At 28.4% G+C, this 16,430-nt stretch overlaps 1 protein-coding gene across 4 annotated transcripts; it reads right to left on the minus strand.

The window, feature by feature from the left end:
* Positions 1-675: 675 nt before the first annotated feature.
* On the minus strand, positions 676-16,263 carry LOC145181365 (transcription initiation factor TFIID subunit 2-like). 4 transcript variants are annotated; one of them, XR_016456407.1, is made up of 29 exons: positions 16,125-16,263; positions 15,964-16,018; positions 15,162-15,456; positions 14,925-15,022; positions 8,851-8,894; positions 8,405-8,513; positions 8,213-8,298; positions 8,027-8,129; positions 7,728-7,846; positions 7,462-7,575; positions 6,580-6,679; positions 6,232-6,409; positions 5,885-6,104; positions 5,454-5,565; positions 4,782-5,093; positions 4,436-4,555; positions 4,106-4,246; positions 3,920-4,030; positions 3,724-3,812; positions 3,595-3,634; positions 3,303-3,379; positions 2,902-2,997; positions 2,573-2,634; positions 2,138-2,207; positions 1,956-2,060; positions 1,792-1,879; positions 1,650-1,700; positions 1,326-1,451; positions 676-1,219 (listed from the first exon to the last, which is right to left on the minus strand). XR_016456407.1 is itself a non-coding variant. In XM_090100547.1 (29 exons), the coding sequence occupies exons 1-29, from the start codon at positions 16,166-16,168 to the stop codon at positions 941-943; spliced, it is 3,426 nt and encodes a 1,141-aa protein (XP_089956673.1). In that variant the 5' UTR covers positions 16,169-16,263; the 3' UTR covers positions 676-940. The 4 variants fall into 4 exon arrangements, 2 of the variants coding, with proteins under 2 accessions (XP_089956673.1, XP_089956674.1); XM_090100547.1 differs by having other exon boundaries at positions 2,920-2,997; XR_016456408.1 differs by having other exon boundaries at positions 1,095-1,219; positions 2,886-2,997.
* Between the last annotated feature and the right edge of the window lie 167 nt (positions 16,264-16,430).

Below are 16,430 nucleotides of genomic sequence, written 5' to 3' on the forward strand. Positions count from 1 at the left end.
GCTCGATTTGATTTGTAGTATGAAAACTTAATGAGGTGCTTATTGGAATCCTTGCTTATTGGATTTCTCATTTGAAATTCCTCAAGACAAAGTTCATTTTTATGTTTTTCTGTACCCAAAACAAAACTTTTGGACATTTTTGAACCAAATTAGTAATGAGATGAGAAAACAATTTTGTGTCAACCAATGGTTCAATTATGATGCTCTTTTATTCAACATTCACAAATGACCTCTGATCGGCCGAGTAGCTTTTTTCTTCGACACTTTTTATCATCTGGTAAATTTATACCTAAATGCTCAGTGTACTTCTTTTTTTCAGATTCTGTAAATCAAAAATCATAATAAATCACGATTTTTTTTCTATAAACTTGTTGGTTGTTGCGTTCTTGAATGGATTTAATTAAGAAAATATTTCCTCAATTCCGCTGTCCAGGCATTTTTGCCAATCATATTAGTATTAGGATGTAGAAGATGAATCAGTTATTCAAAGAAACATTCTTTTTAATACCCAACAGTGATTTTACTTTCAGTTTTAGGGAAAGAAGAGATCTTAATGTAAATTCCCCATAGAAATGCTCTTGCGCTTTGTAAACTAATTTTACTAACATTTAACGCACAGAATACAAACGCTCATCAAAAAAAGTTAAAACCGGAGCAGCGAACATTAAAAACTAATTTCTACCTAGATTACACTTCTTTAAACGACATGTAACAAATGGAAATAGATAAGCTAAATCATTATCTACAAAATGGTTTCCAATTTTACTATGTAAATGTATGAAAATTGTCCTTAGTTGTTGTTGTTTAAAAAAACGAAATTGATTTCATTTAAGAATTTTCCATGCAAAGCTATCGTCATCCATACTAATTGATTCTGAATCATTTGATTTTGACATAACCTCCGCACCTGCAGGTGCATTACAACAGCTGAGCCAAATCATTAAGATATTTCAGGAGATTCGCTATTACAAGGCGACATTGGGATGTCTAACAAGCTAGGCGGACTGTTAGCTGCTGCTAAGCGATCATCTAACAAAAGGTCCGAATAGGTTCCTGGTATATCTACTAGCATTTTATCTCGTTTTTCTTTGTGCTTTTTTTTCTTTTTCTTTTTCTGTTTCTTCATGAATGAAAATTCATCAGATTTCTTTAGTTTGCTCACAATATTTGTAGGGCAATCACCACTCCCATTTTCGTGAACAACATCATCTCCTCCAAACTGTATAAACGAATGTAAAATTAAAAGTTTATATTTAATGAAAGAAAGTAAAAATTATATCAATTTGCTAAAAAAAAAAAATAAAAATATAAACAATTAAGCTAACTTTAATCTTTAATTTGATTTTGCTTGAAGGATCTGGATCCAAAATATTCAACTTAGGGGATGATTCTCTGGAGCACGTTCTCCTCCTTTTTGCTAATGGCTCTTCTCGCTTAACATTGGCGATGTCCTAAGAAAAGATTTTATTTTAGTATCACATTTAGCTGAAAAATAATTTCGAATATAACCTGAAAAATTATTAATTCTAGTTTAGAACAGCAAATGGCACTATCATGTACACCACTCATGGAACAAAGTAGTTTCGAGATAAACTTTATTACTTGCAATATATTGCAGGTAAAAGTATCAGTAACAGCATTTCACTTACAGAAGGTACAAATAGCGATTTCTCTTTTTTGTCTTTTAACTCACGAGTCCCCTTAAATAAAAACATAAAAATTAGTCGCAAGGATATGATGATAAAAACTGATGTATGTTGTCAATTTTTATATATAATAAACTTTAATTACCATGGAAGATTTTGGATATTTAGCGTACATAGCTTTATAGAATTCGATAAGGTCACAGCGAAGTCGATAATTATTCGTTGACTCCGAACTAAATCAAATGATTATTACCTATATTTGCCATCTATATCAACTACGTACATGTTTAAATCACCTAATAAACTAACTTGATAAGCTTCCAAACTCTTGAGAATATTTTCGATCCATAAGTGTTGATCTGAAAGTGGCTCAAAAATGGAGGATTAGTTGCCAAGCACTGCAAAACGCTGTGCCTATAAAAGAAACAAAAACATTTGATAACAGTGAAAAATAATAAAGTTATAAAAGTTGAACGAACCAGTAAAATTACTTGACTCTTGGTACTGGATCATTTTCCACTATCTCTAACAACCAATCAAAATCTCCTTCAGAAGAATGAACTAAATAAGAAATATTTAACAACTTTGATTTTTTGATTTATTTAAATATTACTTTTTAAATATCTGTCGTTGTTGACTAAAAAAAAGTAAAAACGATTTATATCTTCTGGATTTGCATATGGTCTAAAACTTGCCAAACTTTAAAAAAATATAATTTTTACGATAATATTTGACATTTATAAACTAGCCTCTTCCGAATGTAATACCAAAAACTCTTCAATATTAGAACCACAGAAAATAATTCTAAAGTATATAAATCCAGGTTTTACACGGTATTACGATATTGAGAAAAAAAATTCCATTTTTTCGGACCACGTAATGTTGAAGATAGGTGGTCAAAATATAAACAAACAACAAATTAATACCTGAGACAAAATCAACCATAATTTTGAGAGCAGTTATTCTGATATCCTCGAACAAGCCATATCTAGAGACATGAAAACTTGCAAACCCTTTGAGTAATAATGATTGCAACTAAAACTAATAATACTAACTAATAATAAAAGTAATGATAATGATAATAACAGTAATAACAATATTAATAATAACAACAATAGCAATAATAACAATACAATCATAATAATAACAATAATGATAATAATTACAACAACAACAACAACAACAACAACAACAACAAAAATAACAACAATAACAAGAACAACAATAATAATACTGTACAGATTTTAACGTCAACCTTCCGAATTAAACATACTGTGAATATTTTTTAAATATGGTTGATTCAGCAGGAATATGGCCATTTGACTGCAAACACCGAATCACTCTCAGACAACTAAAAATAAAAAGCTATTAATAAACACCATAAAAAGATGTTAATAAACACCATAAAAATGAAACATTGAATATTCTTGAAATATCTTTTTATAAAATTTCTCATTATCTAATAAATATTGAGTTGCAAGAAATATAATAAATTTTATCTAATAAATAATGAGTTGCAACAAGTAAAAGTATTTTATCTAATAAATACTGAATAAATGAAGTTATTTGCAAAGAATGCTATCTTACCTCCAGATGGTATGTGAGTTTTTAAATAAAACAAAACAAAATACTTTTGGTTACAGAGACAACACTAACCTACAAGTTACAGCATATCGGAAAGATGGTATTATCTTATCCATATTTAGTCTTCGAACAACTTCGCAAAGAATGAGCTGAAAATAAAATCGTTATTTTTCCATATTTGTAGCATATATTAATGGAATGTATTTATTGATTATATTCATAGAATTTATTTTAGAATATATTTATGCAATTTATAAAACATATTGATCAAAAGAACAATTTTGTAGCAAAAAAGGAAAAAAAGTCGACAAAAAATCAAAACGTTTTTTAATGATTTAAAGATAATACACATTTCTAGTAACACCTTGGCATTTTCATCAACAGGAAGATTCTTACGATCATCACTAAACAAAAAGAAAAAAAAAATCGCCCCAATATTCATGGTTCCCAATTTCTCAAAATTAATAAAAAAAACTCAGAATATTTCACTTACAAAGATATGGAAGATGCTAAGTGTAGCGCAGGTCCAATCACATTTTTCAGCCCATTGATTAATGAACTAACATAGAATCCATCATGAAACTAAAAAGCAAAAAAGTTGGTGCACAAAACCTTTGTTATTGCAAATAAATCAAACCAACACACATATGTATACACAATCAACATGATATATATGCAATAATAAATACCTGATTAAATCTATTATCGTTATACTTAAGTTGGTCTAGCATAAACTGCAGTGTTCTACGACTGCATTGCGACTGAGCGTTTTTCAGCATTGATAAGGATGAAGGCAATGCCTAAACAATTAAAGCGTAAAGTTTAAAATAAAAACGAAAAAAAAGTAAAAACTAAAACAAAAATAATACAAAAACCTTTTGCATAAAATATCCAATGAAGTTAGCAAAGTTGTTAAATTTTGGTATAGATGGACATGCATTCGAACCAAACATTTTCTCAAATAATTCAACCATTACACTTTCACCATCCCAAACTTCCACTTCTGTGTTAGCAATCTGAAAACATGAAAAAATACACCTTAAATATGTTTCAATTTTGAATATGTTTTCAAGAATATATATATATATATATATATATATATATATATATATATATATATATATATATATATATATATATATATATATATATATATATGAAAATTTACAGTTTAATTTTAACAAGAGATAAGCACGAAGTTTTACCTTGGCTAAACAAACAGTTGCTTCAATCCTAACTTTAAAGAAGGCCTCTACATTATTAATTGTATCAATTAGAGCACTTCTAGTACCTGAACACGGATATTTCTCCAAAGCTCGCACAGCCTATTAGAAAATATAGGAAAGAAAAGATTAGGAAATCTTTTGAAATAATATACTTTTTAACCTTTTTATCATGCCATTAAACCACACAATGTGATCAGAACCATTTTCTCATATACTTTAAAGTTGCCAATTGTTTATACTTAAATAATTATAACTTAAAGCCTTCATAAAAATAATTATACACACATTTTATTTAAAAACCTTCTGAAAGAATTTTAAAATTAACCTCAACTTGTGAAGTAACATCTCTTTCATATCTAAGCTGGTACTGCCACATATAATCTGGTTGTTGTAAAGAAACTTGCCTTGACCATGTCATGTCAGGGTCAATGCGAATCCATAGCACAGGGGAGTCAGAATCTAATGTCACACTCAAGTCCATGTCTACTTCATCTCCAGTAATAAGTGGAATTTTTTTCTTCTTATTTCGACGACTCTTTGAATGACATGGTAGCTCATGCTGAGATACAATATCTTCAACTTGCACTGTGTGTGGAAAAGATCCATCCAGTTCTTGAATGCATATTATCATAGGACCCTGATTTCACAATTTAAAACACTTACAATTAGCATCATTTATAATTTAAAACAAACAAATCTTATCTCATTTCACAGCCAATATTAAGAAATTTGATTATTTTTAAAATTGAGATTTTTGGATTAAATATACTCTATAATAAAAAATATAATAACTAAAAAATAATTTACTAAATTTACCATTTAAATATTACAGCAATTGCATACTTTAACATTCAGAAAAAAATAATACACATTATACAAATATTAACATTCAAAAAAAAAAAAAAGAACATAGTAAAAAAATAATTTTTCTTATTTGCAAAAATTTTAACTTTTAAAACTAACATCACAAATATAAAAAATAATAAAATATTCTTACCACATACTTTTGACAACCTTTTCCTACACACTGTGTTACTTCTAACTCAATAATATTTCTTTTTCGGTTAAAGCTAAAGGAAGCATTCAACTTTGCAACACCAGAATGGCAGCTGCATAAATCTTTTAAGAATAATAAACAAAGCTAGTTGAATTTCAGTATATATTTAAACCAAAATACAAAACATTTCCTATTTGCAATATAGAAGCTTATAGACTTGCTTATAGAAGCAAGTAGCACAAAGAAAAAAATTATTCCTAATTGAAAAGGGAAAAGTTATAAATGTCAAATATAAAACACTTGAAAAGTTGTAAAACAAGCTTAAAAAAGTAAACAGTACTGAGCTTGCCAGTATTTAGTTATTTGTTAACTACAAATTAAAACACATAAACAGCTTGAAAATAAAATCTAAGAATCCATTGAAAAGATACATCCATTGATCTAAGAACATGTTTATATCTTTACCAGAGACAGTAGAAATAGTTTTCAAAAAACCTGTTGTCGATAGCAACATATTACTCCAGAGCAAAAAATCTGTGTGTTTTGCAGCTGCAGCAGATGCCAAAGATAGAGACTTATTAAAAGCTTGAAATAAGAGGTCTTGACCAATGCGAAGTTCAATTATACGCATAACAAAATGGCTTTTTGTTCCTTAGAAAACAATAATTTAGAAATATTTATCAAACAAAAAATTTATAGAAATATATAAAAATATTAAGATATTGCTGTCATATTGAAGCAAATGAGAACAACATAGTACATGAGAAGAACATTCTACCAATCATTTTCAATTGTTTGCTTGAGATAATATGTGGATGTTGATGAATAGTTGGATTTTGTGATGTTTCATTGCTTGCTTCTTGTTTACCATCTGCAGGGTGACCAACTAATGAATAGGGATACAGTGGTGGAAGGCCTGGCCCTATAAGCTCGTAGTTACAAAGTGATTCTAATTCCTATTATAAAAATTGAATCAAAAGAAAAGCAAAAGAAAAAGCTTGAGACACAACATAAGTTGATAGAAGAAAAATTTTTAATAACAAAAGTAAAATTTTAAATGAAAATCAAAGCCTACGTTCAAAAAAAGAAAACAGATTAATATACACATCTTAACACATAAAAGTACCTCGTGCAACCATAGTTTATAATCATTGTTCCCTAAGTGCTTTTTTATAAATAAACCAGCTAAGTATCTAAAGATTCCCTGAATTAACCACAGATCACACCTAAAACAGATCACAAAAATCACACAACTATTTTAATCTTTTTATGTTTTAAAAATTTAGTGGCTAATGAATAGAGCACCCAAACATTTGGTGAATTTTTGCAGAACATCAAAGGTTGCCAAACATTTGCAATTTACAAGTTTATTTTGAACTTTTACATATTATATAGGCAAAACAGGCCAAGTTTTATGAAGTTATGGATAAATAGATTGTGATGAAAAAAGTAAATTTTTTCTTTAAAAATCAAATTTTAGAAACTTTGTTTGAAAAAATGGAGAAAAAAGAGATTTTTACATGAATATTGATGATAAATTTATTATAGAATAAATTTATTATAGCTTTTTATGGTATAAAAAGTCTCACCTCTAAGATAAATTAAAATGTATCAGTTAAAATGCAACTAAAATGTACTTTCAATGAAAATTAATTGTTACTAAATGTTACTGGGGTAAATCTTTTACACACACCTAGTGCCAAAACAACCCACAAAAACACCTGCAACTTTCAGTATTTATTCTAATTAAATATTATGTATTACTAGGTATAATGGAGGCATACATTCTGTGTGTAAAAGAATTGGCTAAATCTTTTAAAATAAATGTATGATGATTTTAAAATCTTGGCTGAACATTTGCTAAAGTTTGGCTTATCCAAACATTTGGCAAAACAGTAAAATCTCCAGTTTTGCTAAACACTTGAGGTATCTCTACCAGTGAGTATTATGCTAGTTAAACTATGAATTTTAAATTTTATTTTTTAAACAAGTTTTTATCAGAGCTTACCAAGAGTGCATACCAACAAACATTCCAAAAAACTGCTCAGCTAAACCATTCACCAAAATCTTTCTTGAAATAAAAGTCTGTTCAATTACACTCTCTGGATGTAAAAGACTTGTACTGATAGAAAAAAAAAAAAAAAAAAAAGTCTGAGGTTTGTACTTCAAAATTCATTAAAATTCATCAAAACAATAAATATTATATAAAAAAAACTCCCTATACTATATTTTTATATGAAAAAAATTACTTTAAAGAACATTAATTTGACATACTTAAGTATATTCATTGATGTGAATGTTTGTGAAGACATGAACGCTTCATCAACAAAGACAAGTTTGTAGGCAGAAAAAGGATATTGTGTATTCAATGTTTCTTCAAAAAATTCAAATGCCTAAAACAAAAAAATATAACACAAAATTTGTCTATTTTTATCAGGACCTATTTTTTAAAATGAAGATTGCTAAACTGCAAGCAACTTTAAAGAAATTCCAAAAAGACTTTTTCTGTAGAAAAGTTCAACTGTGAATAACCTATTAACACACTTTATCTATAAAAAAAAAAAAAAACTCACATCATTGAGAAAAGAAGTTGTATGATTAACAAGAGCTGATAATCCAGGTAGAACAAAGCACATAACATCAGGGATTTCTTGATCAATAACTATTTCAAAAGGGCTAAGAGAAATATGCATATACACATATTATAACAGAGATAATAAATATGATCAAAATTATTATAGAAACTTCAGGAATTATACCCAATAGCCATTCCAATATTAGGGGCTGATGTTGGAATGCTAATAGTGAAATGATGAGTGACTTGTTTTTCATCTGATGTCAAAACCTAAAGTTTGTAAAAATAAATCTTTGAATAAAACAAGGATATCTTCAAAAGAGGAATTTAAAGAAATTTACAATTTAAAGTAACAAACTTAATTAAAAAATACTACTTTTTCAATCAAGTTCCCTGGGCAGACAACAACCATACCAATATCTGTGGTAACTTCTATTTTCCAGGTACAAAGTTCACTGAATGAATCAATGCATGGAAACCAAAGTCTAAATATGATTATTTTTAAATTTAAAGCTACCACTGATGTAAAGATGATTTATTGGGATTATATAAACCATTAATCGCTAGTGTAAACTTTTACAATATACTGGTAAAGTATAATTGTAAAATTATACTTTACCAGTATATTGTAAAAGTTATTGTAAGGTGTAAAGACCAAATTACCATGCTTTAACTTTTTAATAATTTAGATAACATTTAAATTACAAAAATCTAAATTTCATGAAAATTTATGATAAATTAATAAAAATATTCTGCAATAAAAAACATAAGATTTTTTTGACAAAAACAAAACGAAAAACAATAACTGTAATACTGACATACCTACTTGAATTTCCATACTTGTATGTAAATAAGTGTGACTTTCTCTGGAGAAAAAATATAGAAATCTGTAATAAGCAGAAACACCAGCAAAAATATATTTTTTATTTAAAAAAACTAAAAAAAATAATACTATGCTATCAGATGTAAAGGTTATAAAAAATGACTCTGAAATATGGCTTACTAATAATAGTCTATAGAACTTAATATACTAGATTAAAGTGGTGACAAGTTTAAAGAAATCAAATGTTTCCTAAAAAGCCAGAGTTATAGCTAGTGGCTTCTATTTCCAACAGGTAAGACTAATGTTGTATTAGGTAATCTTGAAAAAAAAAACAATAAAAAAAGAAAGAAGCCTGGGCTGCATTCAGGAGTGTTGCTTTTGATTTTCTAGGAAACAGCAAGGTCAAAAATTACAATGAAATGCAGCCCAACTCCTGATTACTGTTTTACAATTACCAGTGAGTAGTAGACTAGTGAGATCACAGAAAACTGTTCATCAGCATGATACTCCAGGAATTACGTTACAGTGAAAAAATGGCTAATGCTAAATTTGTGATTCCAATTATTAATTCTGAAAGGAGAGTTAAATGTAAAGTCAAAGAAACGTAGTCATTAGCAGAAAAAGTTAAGAATTACAATTTAACAGTATCAGTATCTTGATAAACTGCTTGATTTGTTTACATAATGTTGTGAAACACTTCTTTGTTCTGAAAATGATAGTGAACAAAATTATAACACTGAAACTTTTACATAAAAAACTTTTACATTTTAAGTAATTATAAAAAGGAAAAGAAAATTCTTTTTCTTGAGTCAAAATTTACAGATATATTATTTTGCTTTTATAAAACCAAAGAAAAGGAACCAAAGAAAAGGAAAAAGTGGGAACCAAAGAAAAGGAAAAAGTGGGAACCAAAGAAAAGGAAAAAGTGGGAACCAAAGAAAAGGAAAAAGTGGGAACCAAAGAAAAGGAAAAAGTGGGAACCAACGAAAAGGAAAAAGTGGGAACCAAAGAAAAGGAAAAAGTGGGAACCAAGGAAAAGGAAAAAGTGGGAACCAAAGGTACCCTTCAAATAGCAGGCATCAATGTTATTGAAACTAAGACACAAAAAAATAAAATAAAATAAAACACATCAAATGCTACTGTCACTAAAATGCTAAAGTTGTCCATGGCCTACTTTATACACGGCCGGATATGTTGCATAAATAGGCCAAAAATTAGAAGGCCAGTTTTTCAGTATTTTAAGTTTTTGTGTTTTAAAATGTAAAATAGTTTTAAAAGTAATGCTTAACGTTTCCTAAGTTTAAAGTTTATTAAGTATTCCTTATTAAATATTTTTTAGGTTAATTCATCTGTGTTAAATATTTTATTAGAAATTAAATTATCAAATATTAAGTAAAAACTATATTTTACAGTTCATTTCAAATATATAATTTTTAACATTTAAAATATAACAGATGCATTTATAAAATAGCATTTGGAGTTGAGATATTAACAATATTGAATTTATAAACAAATTTGTAGTTAAAACAATTTATTTGTATAAACAATTTATATATATATATATATATATTCACTACATTTCTTATTTTCTCTTTTCTCTTTGTCTCCTTTTGAAAGATAATACAGTATCTTTGTGTTTACTCCCACTTACAATCTTTTGTTCATTATTATAAAAAATATTTATTACTGTTCTATTAACAAGAGAAAGTCCCGACTCAAAATGACTATCACAAAGAAAATTTTGGTTCAAATTATACTCATATAAAATATTTTCGCTAACGTTTCTGATCTCAAGAGTTTCCAATGTAAGTAGACTTTGTTTCACTGCATCAAGCATAGCAAAGCAACTAATAACATGACTTGCAATTAACTTTGAGGGAGTTAAGAGACCTCCTCTGGATACTAGGTCAATATATTCTGTATCTATGTCAACGACATCACTTTTTAGCAATAAAGTACACAATTCACATTTCAATTTTTTAAGTAACTTTCTGCATATATATCCAGCAATAAAAATTGTAACCTCTTTACTGTCTTCATCTAACTCACTTTCCTGAATTTCATTATTAAAAAGTTCTGAAATTGAATTCAGATTCACATCTGAATGAAAAGGTTTTAAATCCAGTTTCCAAAAGTCAAAGTTCTCTTTTAATAACGATCTCATTTGCAAAATTTTCTCAGAAGTAGTTACTTCACGTAATCCAACTAGAAACCTGCCACCACTCATTTGACAATACTTTGAAAAATGTCGCTCTAATGGATCACTTTGGAAACGTGAGGTTAGAACATAATTATATCCTTCAAATAGAAGATCTTCAATTAGACTAGAAGTACTTTGCAATGTTATTACTAGTGCATTAGAAGTCTGAGTTGTGAGACAATATCTTTCAGTGGAACTGTACTGTAAATTTTGCCACTCTTGAACCCAGTGAGCAAGTGCACGTAAAAATTGTGGCTTACCATCCCCCATAACAGCTGCATTTCCTTTAACATTATTAGAGTATTTCATTTTTGAGTTGGATACTACCCACCATAAATTAAAGAGTTTTTAAAATTTTGATGCTGAGTATTCATTAGGAAAATAATTTTGAATTGCAGCTGAAGTTGTTTCATGGAATATATTTAATGCCAAGTTGACATCTTGTTTATTGTTACCTGGATATAGAGTCTTTTCCCCTAATTTATATGCCTTTTGTAAGTTTGCTGAAAGAGTTTTGTCTTTTTCGTGTACTCTATGAAGCAAAGCCCAAGAGATATCCCCTGCAGACACTTTCATATTAAAACTGTAATCAGTGAACTGAAATGGTGGGAAAATGAACTTTTTAGTACTAATCAAATTATTTCTTAAGTTTTTAAGCAAATGAACACTATCATACATCAGATAAACTTTATGATCATTATAAGTGATAAAGAAATTTTCTTCTGGCTTATCTGACCCATAAATGCTAAGCAATTTTGAATAAGCTGAGACATTTGTTGGATGGTTGTCTGCAATCAATGCTCGAATGTTAAAACCTGCAGATCTTAATGTATTTAAACTTTCCTCTATTTCATTTTTAATGAAATCTCCAGTGATATTAGTCTCTGGGATGGCTTTAATTACATAAGGTATTGATTTCTTGAGGCCAACAATCATAAAGACAATTACTCCTTTGTAGAGATTACCCTCTTTATCTTGTCCAGTTAATCTACCACTGTGGTATTCACAAGATTGCTGCAGATACATTTCATCAAAAAGAATAACACAATCATTGCTTATTTTGTCCTCATTTAACAATAACTTTAATGATTTTATTGAATCAATTCCACCTGATACTAACTTCTTTAATAATGACTTTGACGGTAAAGGAAGTTGTTCCAGAAGATGCGAATAAGCCTGAGATGATGAATATCTTTGCATTAGTGCAAAACGTAACACTTTTGAAGAATATGGAGGTTGACCTTTAGATTTAAAAAAGATTAGTTTTGAAAGTTCATTAACTAAATAATAGGAATTTCCTTCAACAAGGTTGTGCATATAAGACACCAAATTATCTAAAATAGATAAACTTGTGAGTTTACAATTGTTGATAGTTCTAAACCAATGAGGAAGTGGAAGTGGACAACTTTTATAATGCAGTTTTACATGCAAATTGTTATCAACACTTATTGATTCAATAAAAGGAGTGGAGTCTACAAAAGACAAACGATAATGTAAAACAAAACTTTCATATCTTTGAAAACTAAATCCATTTGGAGAGTTAGATTCATGAAGCATATCAATGTTTTTTTTTTTATCCATTTCTTGAAATGAATGAATTTCATCTGGGATAGCAGAATCTCGTTTAGTTGGTGGTTTACGAAAGTTAGAAACTTTAGGCATTACAGAAGATGGAATACAAGTTTCTTCAGAATAAATAGATGGAACAGGTTTTAACTCGTGTTTTAAAGTAACTCGTTTTACATATTTTAAATATTTTTCTTCAAAATGATCCATACAAATAACTGAATGTTTGCTTGGTTTCCAATCTTTTCTGTTTACAAATTTAATCCATTTTTCTTCTAAATTAGTATCTTTGGGAAAACTAAAAACAGCTTTACTTGGATAATGAGAACTAGGTTCACTTTTTTTAAATTTATAGCCAGTTCGACAATTAACCACAGCGCATTTATTTACCATATTTCTCACAACTAATTTGGAAACTTGATCAACATGACGTTCTTGCCAAAAAAAACCATGAAAAACTGGCCTTCTAATTTTCGGCCTATTTATGCAACATATCCGGCCGTGTATAAAGTAGGCCATGAGTTGTCACAGAAAGAAATGTCTTATCATTGAACAAAACAAAGTTAAGGAGAACACAGGAAAAAATCTGAAAAAACTTCTCAAAACGTAAACATGAACATAGCAATAATGGATGGAGTTGTATTCTTTTTGATGGTAGAAAAGATGAAACTAAGGTCTTTTTGATGTCAAAGGCAGAAATTTCTAAGGTCTAATTTAGGAATATTACATTGTGTACAGCCTACTCGGTGAAAATTAACTATTCTATTTTGTTTCTTAAGAATCAGATTTTAAAAAACCCACAGAGACAACTGCAGAACATTTAGTTAAATGACTTAAAGAAAGTTGCTTGCATTTGACATTGGATGCTGTAGGTTGTGATAGTACCAATTTAAATACTGGATGGGCAGGAAGAGTGATACAGTGGATTGAAAAAAAAAAAATTGGAAACTTGTTTGGATTGTATATGACCTACACATTGGGAAACTAGGGTTAAGAAAGCCTATTAAATTAATTGATGGTTTTACTCAAGCTGCAACCAATGATCAACCCCACTTGGTAATATGTTGAATAATGCAACAGACCTTGAAATTAATCCTGATTTTATAAAGGTTTGCAAAGCCTCACCTCTACTTACCTATCTCGGTTCCAATATTATTAAGGGTCTGAACAATGATCAGAGCTAAGCATGTTTGATAGTAACATATATTAAAACTGGAAGAGGACTCATCATCACAAGTAACTAGTCCTATTTGTAACAATAGATGACTGCCTTAAGATTTGACAGAATCTAGATGCCTAAGCATGAAATAATAGGTGAAAACCTAAATAAGTTGAGATTGATTGTTGAGTACATAATAAGTGTATATGTTTAACATTAAAGTAAAGTCTAGTTGGGTAGACGGACCTATCAACTTACTTAATCATATGCAATTACTAAAAAACCAAACTAAGGAGGTAATTGATATTATCTTACCTACTTTTAAAGGATTAGTATGGTCACTCACCCTGAGCCTGTTTTGCAAAGTAAGCTCTGTAGTCAGACTTATAAACAATCTCTAACATATCATCCATCTATTGAAGCAGTTAAAGAGCTTATTAATGCTCCAATGAAAGTACCAAAATGATCCTCTCATACACAATCTGTTAAAAGATGTGTAAATGACATCTGAAAGTGCTTGTCATGTCTTTGGACAGGTCAGAAGAGACACATACCTTTCAGATCAGTCAGCTAGCAGAGAATTTATGCCAATATTTCAAGTAAGAAAAACTTAATATAAACAAAAAACAAATAGTTGGGGCCCCAGGAATCTTCCCCGTCCACCCCCCCCCTCTCGGCAGCCATGTATATATATATATATATATATATATATATATATATATATATATATATATATATATATATATATATATATATATATATATATATATATATATATATGCTGTGTTTAAGAACCCCCTCAAAAAGTATAAAATAAGAATAACTTTGGTTGTCATTCAAAAGTGACCTGTGGTTGGAAGTAATACAAGTAATAAATGATTGAATACACAGCTTTTAACACTAATTCAAAAACATAAAAAATATATTTTTTACAATTATGTAAAATATAAAAATGAAAATTGTAAAAAAATAGGAATAATAGAAAATCTAAGTAAGAAAAACATACAACAATTTTTAAAAAAATTTCATTTCCTTACAAAAGATCATCAAAAATCTTCCTTTTTTTTTTCAGCTTTAAACTTTTGCCTAACATGAGATATGAAAAAATTAAGTTTTAAAAAAAGTGTTCAGTAAAAAGAAACCATTACCATCACAGGACTTCCTTCAACATCTGGATTCACAAAATGTATTCCACCCTTTGGCTTTTCGAGAACAAACTCAATACTTATGCGCAAGGTTTTTTTCTCTACAACAAAAAAATTTTCTAATTTAAACAAGGCGTCATAATTTCAGCAACAAGAAATACTAAAAAATGCTAAAAAATTTTACTTTTAAAATTTTGTTTAGTAATTTTTGTAAACAATTAAAACACAAAATATATTTACCAGCTATCAGAGGCATTGTTTCACTAGGCAGGCGTACAATAATTTCGCCACCATTTTGATCAGGCTCTGTTTGCAGAATAGCAGCTTCTAAGTTATTGTAAAGACTGTCTAAATTTTGAGAACTTACATCAGAGCATAAATTTATTCCGGGGTCTTGTGTTAAAAATGCAGCTTCCAGCCAGGTTTCTAAACCAGATCCTTTTACACAGACTCTGTAAACTCTTGATTGCTTGCAATTGATTTTAATTCTACTTAGATGAGTGACCAGTGGTAAAATATGAAGCTCTACAAAACCCTAGAAAACAGCAAAATACAAGTAAAAAACTTTAATGGCAATTTTTATATAAATCCTTCAAAAAGATTGAAAAGTTATTAAGATTAAAAATTTAAAAACTCATTTTAAATAATTAATACTTTAGGGTAAAACAAAAAGTTTATAAGAGTTTAAAAAAAAAAAAGCAAATGAAATTCAGATTTCATTACTAATTATCTCAAATTCAGAAGAATGAGAATAAAGTTGAGGTGATTGAGAAGTGAAGTGATTGAAAAGTGAACAGATTGACGTAATATTGTACTTTATCTGTTATCAATGGAATTATTCATGGAAAAACAAAACGTAGATGCTTAAATTATAGTATAAATTCACATTTTAATAAAATCCATAATGGGAATTTGGATTAATAATGTTTTCTTTGATTAGGAACATAATTATTTTAAAGTCTTGAAAATTATTTTCTTTTTTTTTCCCTTTTAGAATTATATAAAATTTCATATATTGAAAAAGAAAAGAAATTTGTGTTACATATATTGTTTGCTTGCTAAAATCCACTGCTGTAATGCAAAGTATTTGGTGAATCGTGCTAACAAGAACAAAAAATTAAAACATTTCATTTTTATGCAAGTATCAAGCAAGAATTCTTAACAAACTATAATTATAATTAAAATAACAATAAAAAGACTTATAATTTATATTCTTTGTTTCCATAGTTTCCTTTTTTCATCTTCATGCCATCTCCAACTTAATTCTAAAAATTCTAACTATTTTACCATCTACTAAAGAAAAAAAAAATTACAATTAAAAATTTTAGAGAATCAATAATAGTAAACAGCACACAGAACCCATCACAGTAGACTAATCATTTAGGCTCATCATACCAGGTTACACAGAGTAGTTTTAAAAAAAGAAGCAAATTAAAAAAGATGATAGACTTCAAAATATTTAGAACAGAAATAAAAGATTATTTAAAAATTACAATCTACTAAAATTAC

This window comes from Hydra viridissima, unplaced genomic scaffold (genome assembly GCF_058129835.1).
Source record: "Hydra viridissima isolate aposymbiotic clone 2 unplaced genomic scaffold, HvirCarnegie_v1 scaffold_10, whole genome shotgun sequence".
NCBI classification, from domain to species: Eukaryota; Metazoa; Cnidaria; class Hydrozoa; order Anthoathecata; family Hydridae; genus Hydra; species Hydra viridissima.

Bases quoted from the DNA above. Each gene is read 5' to 3' on its own strand.
- LOC145181365 (XM_090100547.1), bottom strand. From the start codon at position 16,168: ATGAAGATGAAAAAAGGAAACTATGGAAACAAAGAATATAAATT. The intron at 7,847-8,026 runs GTGAGTTTTTTT...TTTTTGTTTTAG, and splicing joins CAACTTCTTTTCTCAATGAT to GCATTTGAATTTTTTGAAGA. The intron at 6,680-7,461 runs GTAAGCTCTGAT...GATCTGTTTTAG, and splicing joins TTTGTTGGTATGCACTCTTG to GTGTGATCTGTGGTTAATTC.